Source organism: Periophthalmus magnuspinnatus, chromosome 24 (genome assembly GCF_009829125.3).
Source record: "Periophthalmus magnuspinnatus isolate fPerMag1 chromosome 24, fPerMag1.2.pri, whole genome shotgun sequence".
Taxonomy (NCBI): domain Eukaryota; kingdom Metazoa; phylum Chordata; class Actinopteri; order Gobiiformes; family Gobiidae; genus Periophthalmus; species Periophthalmus magnuspinnatus.
Window position 1 is genome coordinate 27,469,833 of NC_047149.1, and position 19,484 is coordinate 27,489,316.

General features: G+C 47.5%; 2 protein-coding genes across 2 annotated transcripts in view; one reads left to right on the forward strand and one right to left on the reverse strand.

Moving 5' to 3' along the window:
• Positions 1–4,544: 4,544 nt before the first annotated feature.
• Positions 4,545–6,330, forward strand: chac1 (ChaC, cation transport regulator homolog 1 (E. coli)). Its single transcript, XM_033990842.2, has 3 exons — positions 4,545–5,164; positions 5,276–5,311; positions 5,636–6,330. The coding sequence occupies exons 1-3, from the start codon at positions 4,994–4,996 to the stop codon at positions 6,017–6,019; spliced, it is 591 nt and encodes a 196-aa protein (XP_033846733.1). The 5' UTR covers positions 4,545–4,993; the 3' UTR covers positions 6,020–6,330.
• A 2,682-nt stretch (positions 6,331–9,012) lies between these two features.
• ino80 (INO80 complex ATPase subunit) overlaps positions 9,013–19,484 on the reverse strand; it is a 58,284-nt gene continuing 47,812 nt past the window's right edge. The window contains exons 31-37 of the mRNA XM_033991027.2: positions 17,210–17,368; positions 13,596–13,698; positions 13,427–13,515; positions 13,177–13,344; positions 12,230–12,389; positions 10,523–10,738; positions 9,013–9,720 (exon numbers count right to left, since the gene is read on the reverse strand). Of these exons, the coding sequence (XP_033846918.1) occupies positions 9,485–9,720; positions 10,523–10,738; positions 12,230–12,389; positions 13,177–13,344; positions 13,427–13,515; positions 13,596–13,698; positions 17,210–17,368 (1,131 nt within the window). The 3' untranslated portion in view covers positions 9,013–9,484. The remainder of the gene's footprint in view (positions 9,721–10,522; positions 10,739–12,229; positions 12,390–13,176; positions 13,345–13,426; positions 13,516–13,595; positions 13,699–17,209; positions 17,369–19,484) is intronic.

The window sequence follows — 19,484 nt, forward strand, 5'->3', positions numbered from 1 at the left end:
ACTTTTCAAACTAAAGTGATTCAAAAATGAAAATGTGTGTCCTGTGTTTATTGTGACGAGAAACAGACACAACACAACAACACACAACACAACAGCACACAAACACCACACAAACACCACACAACAGCACACAACACAAACATGACACAAACATGACACAAACATGACACAACAGCACACAACAGAACACAAACATGACACAAACACCACACGCACACACACAGACAAAAGCTGAATTTTATAAAACTCTGGTAAGTGCTAAACATTTCACCATAGACATACATGTAGAACATGATGTCACAACGTGATGTCACAGCAAAATATCAATACAACTTCTTTTCTTTTTTTTTTTTTGCATTGACGTCACGCTGGGGTGTTCTTCATGTATGTCTATGGCGGAATGTTTAGCAGTTACCATGGAGACACGATGCACATGTGAACAAACACAAAAAAGTCTGAAAACTCAAGAAAACATGAACCTGTTTAAGAGTTTGACTTTATACAAAAGGGTGAGAGTGACTCACTGAGAAAGTGTTGGCTAATGCTAATGCTAATGCTAATGCTAATGCTAGCTTGTGACTGATGGGGCTGGGGGAGGGGCAGTGGGAGGGGCTGAGGGGCGGGGGCAGTGGGCGGGGCTGAGGGAGCAGATGGAGACACATAAACACGATGGATTTATATTTTGAGTGTAAATCTGCCGAAGGCGCGAACTTCTGCCGAGACAGAACGCTCTGGAAAACACTGAAGAACTGAATATTTATGACAAACAACTCCAGATGAGACAACTCCCCACAGGGAAGGGCATCTGGCATCTTATTTAAAGAGGAGGTATTTACTGAAACAGATTTATATCTCCATGTTTCATTTTAGGTTTTCAAAATGTTACATTCACCCAAAAACAACATATTAACATGTTTTATAAGATTCAATTTCGTTTTTTGACTTTGCTCTCTGTGCTAAGCCCCTCCCCCTTCAGAGGACGATCACAATCAGCTGCATCGCACGAATGAAACTCCTGCACATCACACCAGGTTTGTCGCGTCATAGTGCACAGTTTGTGTCATGTTTTTGTTTATTTATGGAGGATTGTCGTGTGGAGCGTGGGTGATGTCGGCTTGTGGGCGGAGCCTCGTGCGTGGGTGATGTCGACTTGTGGGCGGAGCCTCGTACATGGGTGATATAGACTTGTGGGCGGAGCCTCGTACATGGGTGATATAGACTTGTGGGCGGAGCCTCGTACATGGGTGATATAGACTTGTGGGCGGAGCCTCGTACATGGGTGATATAGACTTGTGGGCGGAGCCTCGTGCGTGGGTGATGTTGGCTTGTGGGCGGAGCCTATAGAATATTTCACATTGGTCCTTTCACACTCTCCCTGTCGACCGGAGCATCTCATCATCTTCACACAGAAGATCCTGAAAACAAAATGTTCATGTTGGTGTAGAGCCACGATACTAAGGAACACACTCGATACTCGATACCGATACCACGGTGATGATAATGGTCCGTGTGTGTAAACTCGTCTGTGTGTCTTATATTTGTTCTGATAAAGCTCAACATCAGAACAAACAGAATCAGGAAAGGCTCATGTCAATGGGACTTTTTTGAGTTTAAAAACACAGTGGAGCACTTCCTGTTTCACCACATGATGACATCACAAGGTGGAGCAGAGTGTTTTCAGTTTGTCAGAAGAGCTCAGCCTAAATGTTCAGGTTTGTGTGTTAAACGTGTGAATGAAACACGTCTGTGACTCTCGGGTCCTGTCTGAGAGTGTTTTCACAGCGCCGCGTTCTCGTGGCGTTCTCATGGCGTGGCTCGGCGTTTCACCCAACATCCTGTTTGTGCCCCGGTGTGACATCACTTCCTGTTTCCTGTCTGATTAAAGATGGCGACAGAGAGCGAGAGCAGTTCCCACGGTGACTTTAAAGGAGCATTATGCAACTTTTCTTCTTGTCACTTTGGAGATGTTTGTGGTTTTACCGGAATATCCCACAGTGTGGCATTAAACGTACCTTTCATTATTGATCCAGTTACAGATGTTTTTACTCATGAAACTAAAGGAAGCACTCGCCTCTCCACAGATCTGAGCTGTAACTAGAACTGACGTCACCATGGAGGTGATGGTTTAATGTCGTACTGTGGAACATTCTGGGCAAAGCAGCAAAGGGAAAGTTACAGAGTATGTCTTTAAACTACAGTTTGTAGATTCTCCCCGACCCGACTCTGACCCGACTCTTACCCGACTCTGACCCGACTCTGACCCGACTCTGACCCGACTCGACTCTAATCTCACACTGAGCAGAGTCTGACCTGACTGACCAGACTGTGACTCTCTTTTGCTGCACCACCACTACCTAAACAACTACTACTACTACAACTACTACTACTACAACTACTACTACTACAACTACTACAACTACTACTACTACAACAACTACTACTACAACTACTACTACTACAACTACTACTACTACTACAACTACTACAACTACTACTACTACAACAACTACTACTACAACAACTACTAATACTACTACTACTACTACAACTACTAATACTACTACTACTACTACAACTACTACAACTGCTGCTTTTACAATTTGAAAATATTAAATTAAAGATTAAAGTTCAGTCTCAATGAGAAGAAACATGAATAACATGTTTAAAGATCTGAACTGTCTGAGCTCGTGTGATTTAAAATCACTCAAAAGACTGAAGTCCTTCAAACATCTGTTTTTACAGTGTGGTGTTGTGTTTTTAGTGTAATGTGTTTTTAGTGTTGTGTTTTTAGTGTTGTGTTTTTAGTGTGATGTTGTGTTTTTAGTGTAGTGTTGTGTTTTTAGTGTTGTGTTTTTAGTGTTGTGTTGTGTTTTTAGTGTTGTGTTTTTAGTGTTGTGTTTTTAGTGTTGTGCTCATGTCTCGTATAAACTGACCTGTATAAATGTCCAGATGCCCCGTCAGTGGACACTGGACTGGACCAGCTGCTCTGGGTCCACACGTTTAAAAATACATCGTTTGTCCCTAAAAAGAGATGGACACTGAAGACATCTGAGACACAGGGGACATGAGAGACACGGGGGACACAGGGGACACGAGAGACACGGGGGACATGACAGACACGGGGGACATGAGAGACATGGGGGACATGAGAGACACGGACGACATGAGAGACACAGGGGACATGAGACACACGGGGGACACTCAGACGAGTGTGAGACCAGAGCAAAACACAAGCAAAGAAACGTCCCGGTGTGAAGCAAAGAGGGACATAAAAACAAACACACCTGGATGTCCCTCTTGTGTCTTTAGTGGGACGTAAACACAGTGGACGGTCACATGACTCACGACCACACACTTCACTTTCTATTTTGATCATTTTACTTCCTGGTTGGACACGTGACACACGTGACACGTGATGAAGCTCATCGAGGCTCGAGCAGGTGAAGGGACGAGTGTCATAGCAACCAACGAGCCAATCAGGAGCCAGGCTGTTGAAGGTAACGCTGTCAATCAAACCTGGTGCTAACGCTAATGCTAACGCTAACAGGAGCGACGTCGGGGAAAGAAGGACCTGATTCGTCTGTTATTAATGTGAAATAAAAACCCCAGGATCATGTAGAGGGTTAATACGAAACATTTAAACATTTAAACATTTAAACATTTAAACATTTAAGACCAAAACGACGAGTCGATGGAGCAGGAAGTGCGTCTGTGATCACTTCCTGTTTGCAGCTCTGTCCGTTTATATAAACAATCTGGGGTTAATTCCATCGTGTTTCGGTGAAATGACTCTTTAAAAAAAGCATCGTTTGACTCTTGATTTATTTTCACCTGAAGTTCGCGTTTGACTGATTAGTTTTTGTTTTTCATGAGATTCAAACTTTATGTGACGAGAAAAGACTTTAAACCAGATTTAAACGATCCTTCTGCCGCAGTGTGACGTTATATAAACATTTAACTTTCTGAGACACTCCTCATTCACTTTATTCAAATATTTGATATTTTTATTTATTTTAGATAAAACTCTTTTTGTCCACGTGACGTCACTTTAAACAAACACGAGTCTTTCTCTTTTGTTTATTCTGTTAAATGTGATTTTATATTTGTATAAACACTTTGTATAAACTGAATATATGTTTTTAAATGTCTCCTCTTCGTTAAACCTGTTTGTGTTGAATCATTTGAAGCTGATGTAATTCTCAGCTTCTGTTTCTTCGGTGAAACCAGGGCGCGTGTTGCATCAGCCGCAGAGGGGCGTGTCCTGTGGAGACTGACAGCTGCAGGATCCAATCAGACAGCGAGTTTATATAATTGACAGTTCAACAGCCAATTACGTGTAGAGTTACGTCTGCGCCTCGAGCCGTGGTTCAGCCAATAGAGAGGCGAGTTTGAGGATAAGCCCCGCCTCTTTTAGCGCGCGCAGCTCTGATTGGCTCACGGTTTAGGTGGGATGATGGCTCTCGAGCGCTATTGGTTAAAACGCAGGTTTGGCCCCGCCCTCCCGCTCGGACCTTATAAAACCGGAGAGCCGCAATGAGCCATTTGAGCAGAGAGCCGAGCGAGAGAAAGAGCCGGAAACACGATCCAGAGCCACGAAGGGCCGAGACCGGCGGATAAACGCTTTTATTTGTCTTTTTCTCGTCGTGTCGTTCAGTTTGTTTCTCTCCGGAGCCGGCGCAGCACCGGCTCCTGACTCGTTCTTTCTCGTTCTTTCGTTCACCTCGGGTCTCTCCCGGTGCATCATGGATTTTTCGGCATAATGTGGCTCCTTTAATGCGATGGCGATGCATCCTGCACAGCACCTCCTCCCCCGAGCCTCCCCGTCCTCTGAGGCCCTGCTCTGGGCCTCACACTCCCGCCCCGAGAGCCGCGGGAGCCGCTCGTTCCCGCCGCGGTTGGACCGGAGGAAGGAGCCGGAGCCGGGCCTGAGCTAGGCCTTTAGCATTAGCTTTAGCATCGTTAGCTTCCATCTTTGATCATCGTCTGTGTCAAAATGAAGCCTCAGGACGTGCTGTCCGCGAAGAGCCGCCTGTGGATCTTTGGATACGGCTCTTTGGTCTGGAAACCAGACTTTAAATATAAAACGAGTAAAGTGGGTCACATCCGGGGCCACAAGAGGCGCTTCTGGCACGGGGACGACCACCACCGGGGCGACGAGGCCCAGGTGAGGCCCAGGGGAGGTCCACAGTGAGGCCCAGGGGGAGGTTTATGTCTAAAGTTAAATTTACTCATGTTTTTACGTTTTATTTGACTCTAAATGTTTTTGTTCTTTCAGCCTGGCAGAGTGGTGACGCTCATAGAGGACGATGACGTAAGTGACACGCCTCTTTTTACGTAGGAAACGAGCACGTGGTTTATACTGACGCGTTTAACTCGAGATTTTAATATAAGCAACTGGTTTAAAAAAAACTAAACCTCCACATGAGTTTTAGATCAGAACATGTGGGATTTTTAAACATGTTAAGACTCAAGTTTAAATCTCATAGTAGTGTGTGTATGTGTGTATATATATATATATATATACACACACATTAAAGTCGTATTGAGTCACTTTGCTGCAGTGGCGTTTGACAGGATCAGACGCTGAAGTCTGAATATTTAACCTGGAGACTCACGTTCACCTTCTGTTCCTCAGGCGACCACTTGGGGCGTGGCTTTCGAGGTGTGCGGCGCTCAGGTCGAGGAGTCGCTCAAATACCTGAACGTGCGGGAGACCGTGTGCGGCGGCTACGTCACCAAGATGGTGGATTTCTTCCCCGAGGGCGAAGAGTCCAGCCCGGTGCCCGCGCTCGTCTACATCGCCACCGCCGACAACCCGCTGTACCTGGGCCCGGCCAGCGCCGAGGAGATCGGGGTCCAGATCGTCATGTGCCGGGGCAAGAGCGGGCACAACCTGGAGTACCTGCTGCGGCTCGCGGCGTTCATGAGGGACAGCTGCCCGCACGTCCAGGACGGGCATCTGTTCGCCATCGAAGCGGCGGCGCTCAGTGCGGTAGCGCTCCTGTTAGCCGCGCAGTAGCTGTTAGCATTAGCGACATGAGGCTAAACCTTCACAGCCATTTCATCTGTTCTGTGCTAAAGTGTAAAATTTTCCAGCGACAGATTTAAACTTTGTCTTTGTTTTTCGTAGAATAAACATCAGACTAAACAAAACGTGTTAAACTATTTATTAAAACGATCGTCTTTATCAGAGTAAACGCGTCTGTCGGTTTATTCTCACGTCCAGACTCCGTCCACAAACTTGTCTGTTTTTTGAGTTGATTTGCCAAATGTTGAGTTTGTGATGCAACTTCTGTCACTGCTAAAAATAAAAATTGGAAAATTTCTTTGATTTGTGTTTTTCTTTGACATGTGACTCCGCCCCCTCGGCCAAAACACGACCAAATGTGAAGTGTCTGTGGTTGAGGTTTAATGAAGTTAAATATGAAATGAGGTTCTAATCGTCCTGTCGTCCCACGTCCATCTGAGTCCTGACCCTGAGCCAGAACTGGATCTGATTCTTTTGGGCTCGTAGCCAAAACGATTCAGTTTAGATAAACTTAAGTGAAAACATGTGTCCACTTTGTGTTTTACTCAGAATCAAACTGAAGAGGCGAGTCTGGACAGAAGACGATGTGTTTGTCTAAATGTCCTGGTCTCGTCTCCATTAAACTCGACGTCGTTCACTTTTGTGCGACTGGCTCCTCATTTAGTAAAAGTTTTTATTTATTTACAGCAGCTACAAAAATAGAACAAACCAGAAACACGATGGTGTATGTACACGACAACACAACGCACACAACACACAAACTGCAGAACATGGCTTCAGGACGTCTTCACAGTGAGAGCAGCTCCACACAGAACAGCGCCACCACCAGGAGTTCAGCATCAGTAAAAACACACGGCTCCTTCTGAAAGACACTCGCTTCAGCTTCAGTACAAAAATAAGAGCTTTAGTAGAAAAAACGTTTGGTGAAGTCACGGCGGCGAATGCAGTCAGCTCGCCACAAACGACTCTTTAACGGAACGACTAACGGCGAAACGTCAAAATCACAAAATGGAGGAGAAAAAAACCTCACTGATTAAAGACAAACTGTGGGACTTTTCTGGTTATTTTCGGTCGTGACTTTGTCTGGAATGTTGTCAAATTGTCATTAAGTGTATCTGTCTCCATGGTGACAAGCAGGCGACACTACAGGTGAAGGTACAGGTCAGATCAGTGGAGAGGCGACCCCTGTTTTTAAAGTAAGTTTCAACACTCGAGGGACACATACATTTAATGCCATATTGTGGGACATTCCAGTCCAAGCAATAGCATCTCCACGGAGACAGACAAAAACTCCCCCAGAAAAGTTCCACAGTGCAGCTTTAACTCGCAGCACATCTTAATGTTTATTTCAGATTATTTTTTATTTTTTTTTACAAATTTTACTTTTACTTAAATTGGCTCAAATGTTTAAATTTCCAAAACATAAATATGAATTAGTTTCATTGTTTAAAAACAGTTTAAGTCAAAAAACTGAATTTTATGAATAAACAGAAACGTCGGAATAAAAAACATGAGGATAAAAAAAAAAACATCCTGGAGTCAAAGCCACGAAACAGAAACACGTCACGAGTCACATCTGCGAATCAGAGAAACATCTGAGAATCGGCTCTGACGGCTCAGTGAGCCACAGTGAGCCACAGTGAGCCACAGTGAGCCTCAGTGAGCCGTCAGAGCCACAGTGAGCCACATCCTGGTCTGAGTCTGATCCTGGTTTGTTTATAAAATCTCATGGTTCCACTTTTCCTGTTCAGGAATGTGTCTGTGTGTGTCTGTGTGTCTGCTGCAGGTCGTCCAGGTCTGTGTGTCCTGTGGGCGTGTCCTGTGGGCGTGTCCTGTGGGTGTGTCCTGCGGGCGTGTCATGCGGGCGTGTCCTGTGGGCGTGTCCTGTGGGCGTGGCTTCTCACAGGTGTAACCCCAGACTCTGAGGATGGGTCAAATGCACTGGGTCACACTTCACTTTATTGGATCATTTTGTGACATTTCTACATATTTAAAGTTTTACTATGAAACTTTTCTGGTGGGGGGGGGGCACATCCTCGTCTCCATGGACAAGTCATTGAATGTTCCACAGTGCGGCATTAAACATCTCCATCCTGCATTTGTTCAATCACAGGTTTTATTATGACATCACAACACGAGTGGGAACGCCTCTCCACAGATCTGACCTGGAACTTGGCCTGAACATGTCTTCTGCTTGTCTCCATGGAGATGTCACTGCTTTACCTGGAATGTTACACAGTGTAGCATTAAACATCTATACAGCATAAACTCTGTTAACACCAAAGACACATGCATCCTGCTGTTACCGGGGTCACCTCAGGGGTCACCTCAGGGGTCAGGGGTCACCTCAGGGGTCAGGGGTCACCTCAGGGGTCACCTCTGCACAGATCTGACCTGTACCTTGGCCTGGTGACATCTCCATGGAGATAAATAAGTTTATTGTCGCAGTAGAACATTTCAGGCCAAAACAAAAACATCTCCACAGATACGAGCAGGAAAGTTACACAGTGCATCTTTAAATCTCAGACTCAGATCCTTCTGATTCTCATCAAACCAAAACAACTCAAAACGACTCATGGATCCGATTCTTTTGAGCTCTTTGTTGATTCTTCAGAGACTCGAGCTTCAGGTCACAAAGCAGAAAAACTCCAGACAAATTTTATTTTCTGTTCAAAAATCAGGACAAATAAATTATAGAAAAAAAGGAGAATTTTGTAAGAACCGTCCCTTTAAGAGCCAGAGCCTACACAGAACAAAAGGTACTTCAAATACTCTAAATACTCTGAATACTCCAGTACTTCAGCCTCACACTGGAGGCTGTGGGCAAAAAGTCACTATCCCGTGCGTCAGATGCCCTCCCGTCCTCCCGTGCGTCAGATGCCCTCCCATCCTCCCGTGCGTCAGATGCCCTCCCGTCCTCCCGTGTGTCAGATGCCCTCCCGTTTTCAGGTCAAACGTCTCTGGTGAATCTTAAATAAATAAACAGGAGAATGAACCAAGAACAGAAATGATCTGGGAGGGCATCTGACACACAGATACAGGAGTGTGGGAGGGCATCTGACACATATTTTCTGAGTTTGGAAACAGCCGACAGACTCTGTAAACGGCTGGAGCCACAGAGAAATCAGGGAGCAGGCGGAGCCGAAGGTGGTGCAGGTGGTGTTGCAGGTTCAGGTGGAGGTGGTGGTGCAGGTGGAGGTGGAGGCGGTGGTTCAGGTGGAGGTGGAGTTGCAGGTGGAGGTGGTGTTGCAGGTGGAGGCGGTGGTGCAGGTGGAGGCGGTGGTGCAGGTGGAGGTGGTGTTGCAGGTTCAGGTGGAGGCGGTGTTGCAGGTGGAGGTGGTGGTTCAGGTGGAGGCGGTGTTGCAGGTGGAGGTGGTGTTGCAGGTTCAGGTGGAGGCGGTGTTGCAGGTGGAGGTGGTGGTTCAGGTGGAGGTGGTGTTGCAGGTGGAGGTGGTGTTATCGCGTGTTTGGAGCTGCTGGACCTTTGGCTTTGCGCACTGGTCCTGTCTGCGGGGCAGTGTGGTGATGGGGGTGGTTGGGGTGGAGTTGGTGGGGGTAGTGGGAGGGCATCTGGTTCTTGTGGGGGCTCGGGGCTCCGCCCCCTTTAGCCTGAGGAGAGGAGCTGCGACTCGGTTTAAACGCTGGAGAAGCTCCAGAGCGTCCCAGGACCGGACTGGACCCAGAGAGACCTCCTGAAAACAGAGACAGAGACTGAAACAGAGACTGAAACAGAGACTGAAACAGAGACTGAAACAGAGACTGAAACAGAGACTGAAACAGAGACAGAGACTGAAACAGAGACTGAAACAGAGAGACTGAAACAGAGACTGAAACACAGAGACTGAAACACAGAGACTGAGACTGAAACAGAGACTGAAACAGAGACTGAAACACAGAGACTGAGACTGAAACAGAGACTGAAACAGAGACTGAAACAGAGACAGAGACTGAAACACAGAGACTGAAACAGAGACTGAAACAGAGAGACTGAAACAGAGACTGAAACAGAGACAGAGACTGAAACAGAGACTGAAACAGAGACAGAGACTGAAACAGAGACTGAAACACAGAGACTGAAACAGAGACTGAAACAGAGAGACTGAAACAGAGACTGAAACAGAGACAGAGACTGAAACAGAGACTGAAACAGAGACAGAGACTGAAACACAGAGACTGAAACAGAGACTGAAACAGAGACTGAAACACAGAGACTGAAACAGAGACTGAAACAGAGAGACTGAAACAGAGACTGAAACAGAGACAGAGACTGAAACAGAGACTGAAACAGAGACTGAAACAGAGACTGAAACACAGAGACTGAAACAGAGACTGAAACAGAGAGACTGAAACAGAGACTGAAACAGAGACAGAGACTGAAACAGAGACTGAAACAGAGACTGAAACAGAGACTGAAACACAGAGACTGAAACACAGACTGAAACACAGAGTCAAACACAGAGAGTCAAACAGAGTCAAACATGGCGCTGGCCTCACCTTTGGACACGCTGAAGCCGTAGGCGGCGTACGCAGCAGCTGACGCCGCTGCTGCGCCCGCCATCGCTCCCGCCATCGCCGCCGCGCTCCCTGCCGTCGACTTCCTGCCGCGACCTTTGACGCCGGCTTTAGCCCCGCCCCCGGAGCCTTTGGGCCGTCCCCGACCGCCTTTAGACCGGCCTCTGCCCGGGCTGATGGCGTCCGAGCTCGAAACTCCTGCCAGAAAAACAAATATTATTAAGAATCAAACATGTGAACAAAGGTCAAAGGTCGAACTATTTAATCACTATTGTGAATAAATATTAACATTTATTTTGTGCAGTGTAAAGACTTCGGCCTGTGATCTCACATTAGCATTAGCATTAGCTTTAGCATTAGCTTTAGCATTAGGTCATATTTGAGTTTCCTCTGGATCAGGACAAACCTCTGGCTGCAGTAAAACACGACTTTAAACCCCCTGGAGACGTGACAAACAGACGTATTTATGGCCCACGATGACGACCTGACGTAGCACGCGCGATGACGACCTGACGTAGCATGCTAGCTTCAGCTGCGGTTCTCAAAATGTGGTGCTACTACTTTAGTTTGTTTATATAGTCACTTTATTTATAAAGTTATTTATTCAAGTGTTTAACCATGTTTTTGTCCTTTGGATCTGTTTTAGAATGAGTCAAGTCCTGGTTCAGTCCTGGTTTAGTCCTGGTTCAGTCCCGGTTCAGTCCCGGTTTAGACCTGGTTTAGTCCTGGTTCAGTCCCGGTTCAGTCCCGGTTTAGACCTGGTTTAGTCCTGGTTCAGTCCCGGTTCAGTCCCGGTTTAGACCTGGTTTAGTCCTGGTTCAGTCCCGGTTCAGTCCCGGTTTAGACCTGGTTTAGTCCTGGTTCAGTCCCGGTTCAGTCCCGGTTTAGACCTGGTTTAGTCCCGGTTCAGTCCTGGTTTAGTCCTGGGTCTGGTCCCACACAGATCTTGTGTTTCACGTGTGTTTGGGCTTTAGTGATGAGACAGAAACTGTTTGAAATATGAACCAAAAGGAAAGGAAAGTGAGAAAAAAAGAGGAAGAGGAGGAGGAGGAGGAGACAGGAGGAGGAGGAGAAAAGACAGGAGGAAGAGGAGGAGAAGGAGGAGGAGTGACAGAGTGCACTTGTGAAGAGTGAGTGGGAGTTTGTCTCTTTCTACAGAATCATGTTTAAATGATGTAAACGAGGCAGTAAACTGGCGACGAGGGATTTAAACTCAAATAAACTTTGTCAAAACATCAGAACACAAAGTTTATTAAGAAGGTCCTACATGTGTCTCTATGACAGAATATTTAGCAGTTACCATGGAGACGCAGTGCACAGGACAAACACTGAAAACAACGTTTAAGATCGTCTGAAAATGTGGTCAAAAAGGTGAGAGTGGACGGGTGGAGGACAGGTGGGGACGGGTGGGGGACGGGTGGGGGACGAGTGGGGACGGGTGGGGGTGGGTGGGGGACGGGTGGAGCCCAGAGGAGTGTCAGAGCCGATATGTACCTGCACTTTAAACCCTTGAGCTGTTACAGGATTAAAGTGAAATCATCACAGTTAAAGGGACATTATGTAACTTTTCTCTCATCTGTTTGGCTCCATGGTAACTGTTCTGCTGGGTAAGTTCCACAGTGCGGCTTTAAACCTCTCTACATGTCCTTTATTCAGTTACAGGCTCAGTATGGGACAGATGCTTCTCACCGTTGAAGTTGTCCGACGCCGAGCCGCACACGGAGGCGGGAGAGTTAGTGGCTCTGGTGGGCGGAGCCTCGTCCACGATCACCAACATGTCACTGCTGCTCTCGTCCTGGTCCGGGTCAGGAGGAAGAGAGCCCGGAGGAAACTCACTGCTCAGGGAGATCTGAGAGAGGAGGGGGGGGGGGGGAGAGGAGGAGAGGAGGAGAGGAGGAGAGGAGAGGAGGAGAGGAGAGGAGAGGAGGAGAGGAGAGGAGGAGAGGAGAGGGGGAGAGGGGGGGGAGGAGAGGAGGGGGGGAGGAGAGGAGAGGAGGAGGAGGAGAGGAGAGGAGGGGGGGAGAGGAAAGAGAAGAGAGAGAGGAGGAGAGGAGAGACGGGGGAGGGGGGGGAGAGAGAAGAGAGAGGAGAGGGGGGAGAGAGGGAGGAGGAGGAGAGGGGGGGAGGAGGAGAGAGGAGGAGGAGAGAGAGGAGGAGAGGAGAGAGGGGGGAGAGAGTGGGAGAGAGGGAGGAGGAGGGGGAGAGGAGGAGAGGAGGAGAGGGGAAAAAGGAGGGACATATTTCTTTATGTTAAATGTAAAATCATAGACAGTGATTTATGGTTTGGACGATATTTGCTCTTTGTAGCGTTTGGGCCTTAAATCTCCAGCTCGTGTCGTCCCCCATGTCTCCCCCCTGTCTCCCCCCGTGTCGTCCCCCCTGTCTCCCCCCTGTCTCCCCCCGTGTCGTCCCCCTGTCTCCCCCGTGTCGTCCCCCACGTCGTCCCCCCTGTCTCCCCCCGTGTCGTCCCCCACGTCGTCCCCCGTGTTGTCCCCTGTGTTGTCCCCCGTGTCGTCCCCCGTGTCGTCCCCCGCGTCGTCCCCCACGTCGTCCCCCGTGTTGTCCTTGTGTCGTCCCCCATGTCTTCCTCCGTGTCGTCCTCCCTGTCGTCCCCCCCGTTGTCCCCCGTGTCTCACCTCGCTGAAGGGGCTGGGCATGGCCGAGTCCATGTCCACACTGAGGAAGGAGTCCTCTCCGTCGGCGGACATGTTGGAGTTATCGGCTGAAGGGGCGGAGGGGGCGGAGTGAGAGATCACCAGATTGACCTCTCTCTTCCTCTTCGTCTCCGTCTCCTCGTTCTTTTTCTGGAGAGAGGGAAAAAAGTGATTAAACGTAAACAGTGAGTCCGTTTTGTTCTGAGATAAAAGCTGTGATCAGCGTCTTCACCTTCTCTGCATATTTCTCTCTCTTTCTCTTTCTCTCCTTCACTTTGCTGGTCTCCTCCTGCAGCCTCTTCTCCTCCTGCCTCTGACGCACTGAAAAACATTAATAATAATAATAAATAATGTAATATAAATAAACTGCTCTGTATTTACTTGAACAGTTTGTGTCTCACGTTTCTTCTCGAGCTCGTCGTCGTCCAGGAGCAGACTGACCACCTCTTTGGGCTTCAGGGTGTCGGGTTTGAAGTTTCCTCCAGAGATCACCACTCTCTGGATCTGAGCAAAGACACAGGACAAAAACTGAAGGAGCGACAATGACAATGACGACGAAAACGACAACGAAAACGACAACGACGACGAAAACGACAACGACGACGAAAACGACAACAGCAACGACAACAACAACGACGATGACAACAATGACAACAGCAATGACAACGACGACAGGAACGACGACAACAACAGTGACAACAACAACGATGACAACAGCAACGACGACAACAATGACAACAGCAACAATGACGACAATAACAACAGCAATGACAACGACGACAACAGTAACGACGATAACAACAACGACGATGACGACAACAACAACGATAACAATGACAACAACAACGACGACGACGACAACAGTAACGATGATAACGACAACAACAACGACGACAACAATGACAACAACAGCAACGACGACAACAGCGACGACGACAACAGCAACGACGACGATGACAACAACGACGGCGACAACAACGACGACAGCAATGACGACAACAGCAATGACAACAATGACACCAGCAACAACAACAGCAACGACGACAACAGCAACGATGACGACAACTGTAACGACGATAACAACAACGACGATAACAACAACGACGATGACGACAACAACGACAACAATGACAACAACAGCAACGACGACGACAACAACGACGACAACAGTAACGATGATAACGACGATGATGACAACGACGACAACAGCAACGACAACAACAGCGATGACAACAGCAACGACAACAACAGCAACGACGATGACAACGACGACAACAGTAACGACGATAACAACGACGATGACAACAGCAACGACAACAACAGCGATGACAACAGTGACGACAACAGCAACGACAATGACAACAACGACGACGACAACAATGACGACAACAGCAATGACAACAATGATGACGACAACGACACCAGCAACGACAACAGCAACGACAACAACAACAGCAACGACGACAACAGCAACGACGACAACAGTAATGACAATAACAACAACGACGATGACGACAACAACAATGACAACAACAGCAACGACGACAACAGCAACAACGACGACAACAGTAACGACGATAACAACAACGGCGATGACGACAACAACAATGACAACAACAGCAACGACGACAACAGCAACAACGACGACAACAGTAACGACGATAACAACACTCGATAATCTCACTCGACAATGTGAATATAGCTTCTAGCCCTACTGTAAAAAAATCTTGGAGTCCTATTTGATCAAAATCTCTCATTCACAGCCCATATAAACCTAGCTTGTAAAACCGCATACTTTCACCTGCGAAATATAACTAAAATTAGAAATATTTTACCTAAAAACGATGCTGAAAAACTCATCCATGCATTTGTTACTTCCAGACTTGATTACTGTAATTCCCTGCTTGCCGCCTGCCCCAAAAGTACTATAAAGTACTATAAAGTACTATAAAGTACTATAAGGAGCCTCCAGTTGGTCCAAAATGCAGCGGCCAGAGTCCTAACAGGAACTAAAAGAAGAGACCACATCAGTCCTGTACTAAAATATCTGCACTGGCTTTCTGTCAAGCTTAGAATCAAATTCAAAGTCCTCCTCCTGACATACAAAACCCTAAACGGTATGGCCCCATCCTATCTGCAAGATGCTATTGTCCCGTACCAGCCAAACAGAGCACTCCGCTCTCAGAATGCAGGACTATTAGTGGTTCCTAGAGTGTCCAAAAGTACAGTGGGAGGGAGAGCATTCAGTTACCAAGCTCCTGTGCTATGGAATCAACTCCCTGCTGATGTTAAACAGGCCCCCACAGTCTCTGTATTTAAGACCAGGCTTAAAACCTTCCTCTTCGGTATAGACCAGGTTACATAGTGAGGGAGTTAGGGTTATTAAAACCCGGGATAAGATAAGCTGCAGTAGGAGTAACTAGCTGGGGGAAGTATGGCAACCTGAGCACTATCCTCTACTTTGCCCTATTTTCTCATCAGCAATGCTATTCACATGTTGTCCCCTGTCCCACTCCCCCTGTGGAGTGTATCTCTTTCAGATGCCCCGATGACAGTTGGACCTCCTCCTTGCCTGGCTCTCCTCCTCCTCGCCCGGCTCTCCTCCCCCTCGCCTGGCCGATTTCTTATGTTGTCTGATTTTTCTTGTTGTGTCTGATTCTTCCTGTTGTTTTGTTTTTTGTGTCTTGGCGGCACGGTGACTGAGTGCCATCACTCATGTCTCACAGCAAGAAGGTTGGTTCGATCCCCGGGTCACCAGGCCTTTCTGTGTGGAGTTTTTCATGTTTCTCCTCGTGTCTGGATGGGTTTCCTCCGGGTACTCCGGTTTCCCCCATCAACCAAAACATGAACGCCCTTTGAGACAACTGTTGTTGTGATTTTGGGCGTTACAAAAATAAATGAATTGAATTGAATTGAACACCAGCAACGACAACAACAACAGCAACGACAACAACAACAGCAACGACAACGACGACAGGAACGACGACAACAACAGTGACAACAGCAACGATGACAACAACGACAACAGCAATGACAACAACAGCAACGACGACGACAACAACGACGACAACAGTAACGATGATAACGACGATGATGACAACGACGACAACAGCAACGACAACAACAGCGATGACAACAGCAACGACAACAACAGCAAAGACGATGACAACGACGACAACAGTAACGACGATAACAACGACGATGACAACAGCAACGACAACAACAGCGATGACAACAGTGACGACAACAGCAACGACAATGACAACAACGACGACGACAACAATGACGACAACAGCAATGACAACAATGATGACGACAACGACACCAGCAACGACAACAGCAACGACAACAACAACAGCAACGACGACAACAGTAATGACAATAACAACAACGACGATGACGACAACAACAATGACAACAACAGCAACGACGAATTGAATTGAATTGAATTGAACACCAGCAACGACAACAACAACAGCAACGACAACGACGACAGGAACGACGACAACAACAGTGACAACAACAACGATGACAACAGCAACGATGACAACAACGACAACAGCAATGACAACAACGGCAACAATGACGACAATAACAACAGCAATGACGACAATAACAACAGCAATGACAACGACGACAATGACAACAGCAACAACGACAACAGCAACAACGACAACAACAGTAATGACGATGACGACAACAACGACGACAACAACAGCAACAACGACGACAACAACAGTAATGACGATAACAACGACGATGACGACAACAACGACAACACCACACATCTGAGTTTGATCCTGATCCATTTTATCTGCTCCTTCCTGGTTAAATCTGATTGGTCTGCAGAATGTGGTGATGTCGTCTGAAATATTTCTAACAGACCCGTCGACAGAAATTTCAGGGCCTGGGTCAAACTGCCCCCTTCAGTCCCCTCTAGTGTAAAGGATGAGGATGATTCTGGGCCCCACGTCTGCTCTCTTATTGTTAATCACCGTGGTAACAGGGCAGTTACCTCGCTCTTCTCCTTGGCGCGCTGCAGGATCCTCTCCTCGATGGTGCCCTGACAGATGAGTCTGTACACGGTCACCTGTTTGGTCTGGCCCAGTCTGTGGGCGCGGTCCATGGCCTGTTGGTCCACTGTGGGGTTCCAGTCACTGTCGTAGAAGATCACCTACAACAACACAACAGAGTTTAGAACAACGCAAGGAAACGCACACAGAGATCACAAACAACACAACACAACACAACACCAGTCCAGCTCAACCCTCAGATCTGCTGCGAGTTTGTGATATTTTATAAACTGCAGTAGTGTCGCCAAAAGTAAATCTGACACTAAAACTAGTCTCAAAATTAGATCCTCATTTTTCACAGGAAACAATAAAAAGTCCCATTGACATAAATGTGTTTGACCTGATGTCTCTGTATAAGACACACACTGACCACGATGAGCCTTTACGTTTGAAAACATCTATTCAGTTCCACCATCACTTATTACCAGCCTAGTCCCAAACCTAGAACTCTAGTTTCAACCCCGGTTTGGACCAGTTTCTGTTGTCGTGTCCTTGAGCAAGACGCCTACAGAGTGTGGTGTAAATGAAAAACACGTAAAATGACTCTGTGAATCTGGAGACGCTCTGAGTTCGACTTGTGTATCATTATTAAAGTGTAACACCTTTAACACTACGACCGCCCCTTTAACACTACGACCCCTTTAACACTACGACCTCCCCTTTAACACTACGACCTCCCCTTTAACACTACGACCGCCCCTTTAACACTACGACCGCCCCTTTAACACTACGACCGCCCCTTTAACACTACGACCGCCCCTTTAACACTACGACCGCCCCTTTAACACTACGACCGCCCCTTTAACACTACGACCGCCCCTTTAACACTACGACCTCCCCTTTAACACTACGACCGCCCCTTTAACACTACGACCTCCCCTTTAACACTACGACCCCTTTAACACTACGACCTCCCCTTTAACACTACGACCGCCCCTTTAACACTACGACCGCCCCTTTAACACTACGACCGCCCCTTTAACACTACGACCGCCCCTTTAACACTACGACCGCCCCTTTAACACTACGACCTCCCCTTTAACACTACGACCTCCCCTTTAACACTACGACCCCTTTAACACTACGACCTCCCCTTTAACACTACGACCGCCCCTTTAACACTACGACCGCCCCTTTAACACTACGACCGCCCCTTTAACACTACGACCTCCCCTTTAACACTACGACCTCCCCTTTAACACTACGACCGCCCCTTTAACACTACGACCCCTTTAACACTACGACCGCCCCTTTAACACTACGACCTCCCCTTTAACACTACGACCTCCCCTTTAACACTACGACCGCCCCTTTAACACTACGACCCCTTTAACACTACGACCTCCCCTTTAACACTACGACCTCCCCTTTAACACTACGACCTCCCCTTTAACACTACGACCTCCCCTTTAACACTACGACCTCCCCTTTAACACTACGACCGCCCCTTTAACACTACGACCTCCCCTTTAACACTACGACCTCCCCTTTAACACTACGACCCCTTTAACACTACGACCGCCCCTTTAACACTACGACCGCCCCTTTAACACTACGACCGCCCCTTTAACACTACGACCTCCCCTTTAACACTACGACCTCCCCTTTAACACTACGACCCCTTTAACACTACGACCTCCCCTTTAACACTACGACCTCCCCTTTAACACTACGACCCCTTTAACACTACGACCTCCCCTTTAACACTACGACCGCCCCTTTAACACTACGACCTCCCCTTTAACACTACGACCGCCCCTTTAACACTACGACCTTCCCTTTAACACTACAACGCCCACTGTGACGTCCGCTCTTCCTTCTCCAGTTTTATTTTCTTAATCGTTGATACTCGTAGGATTCTGCAGCGTCGCGTCGTCATTTTGGTCCAAATGTATAAAAATGTGCTGCTCTAGTGTGATGTGCATCTGTCCATAGGGGGCGCTACAGCATGAGGCGCTTTAGTGTGATGTGCATCTGTCCATAGGGGGCGCTACAGCATGAGGCGCTTTAGTGTGATGTGCATCTGTCCACAGGGGGCGCTACAGCATGAGGCGCTTTAGTGTGATGTGCATCTGTCCATAGGGGGCGCTACAGCATGAGGCGCTTTAGTGTGACGACGTTTACGGCGCCGTCAGCTCCACTGGACACCACAGTTTTCTTGTTTCTTTTGTTTCGTGGTTTTAGTTGAATATTGTGATTTAAAATGTGTAAAACAAA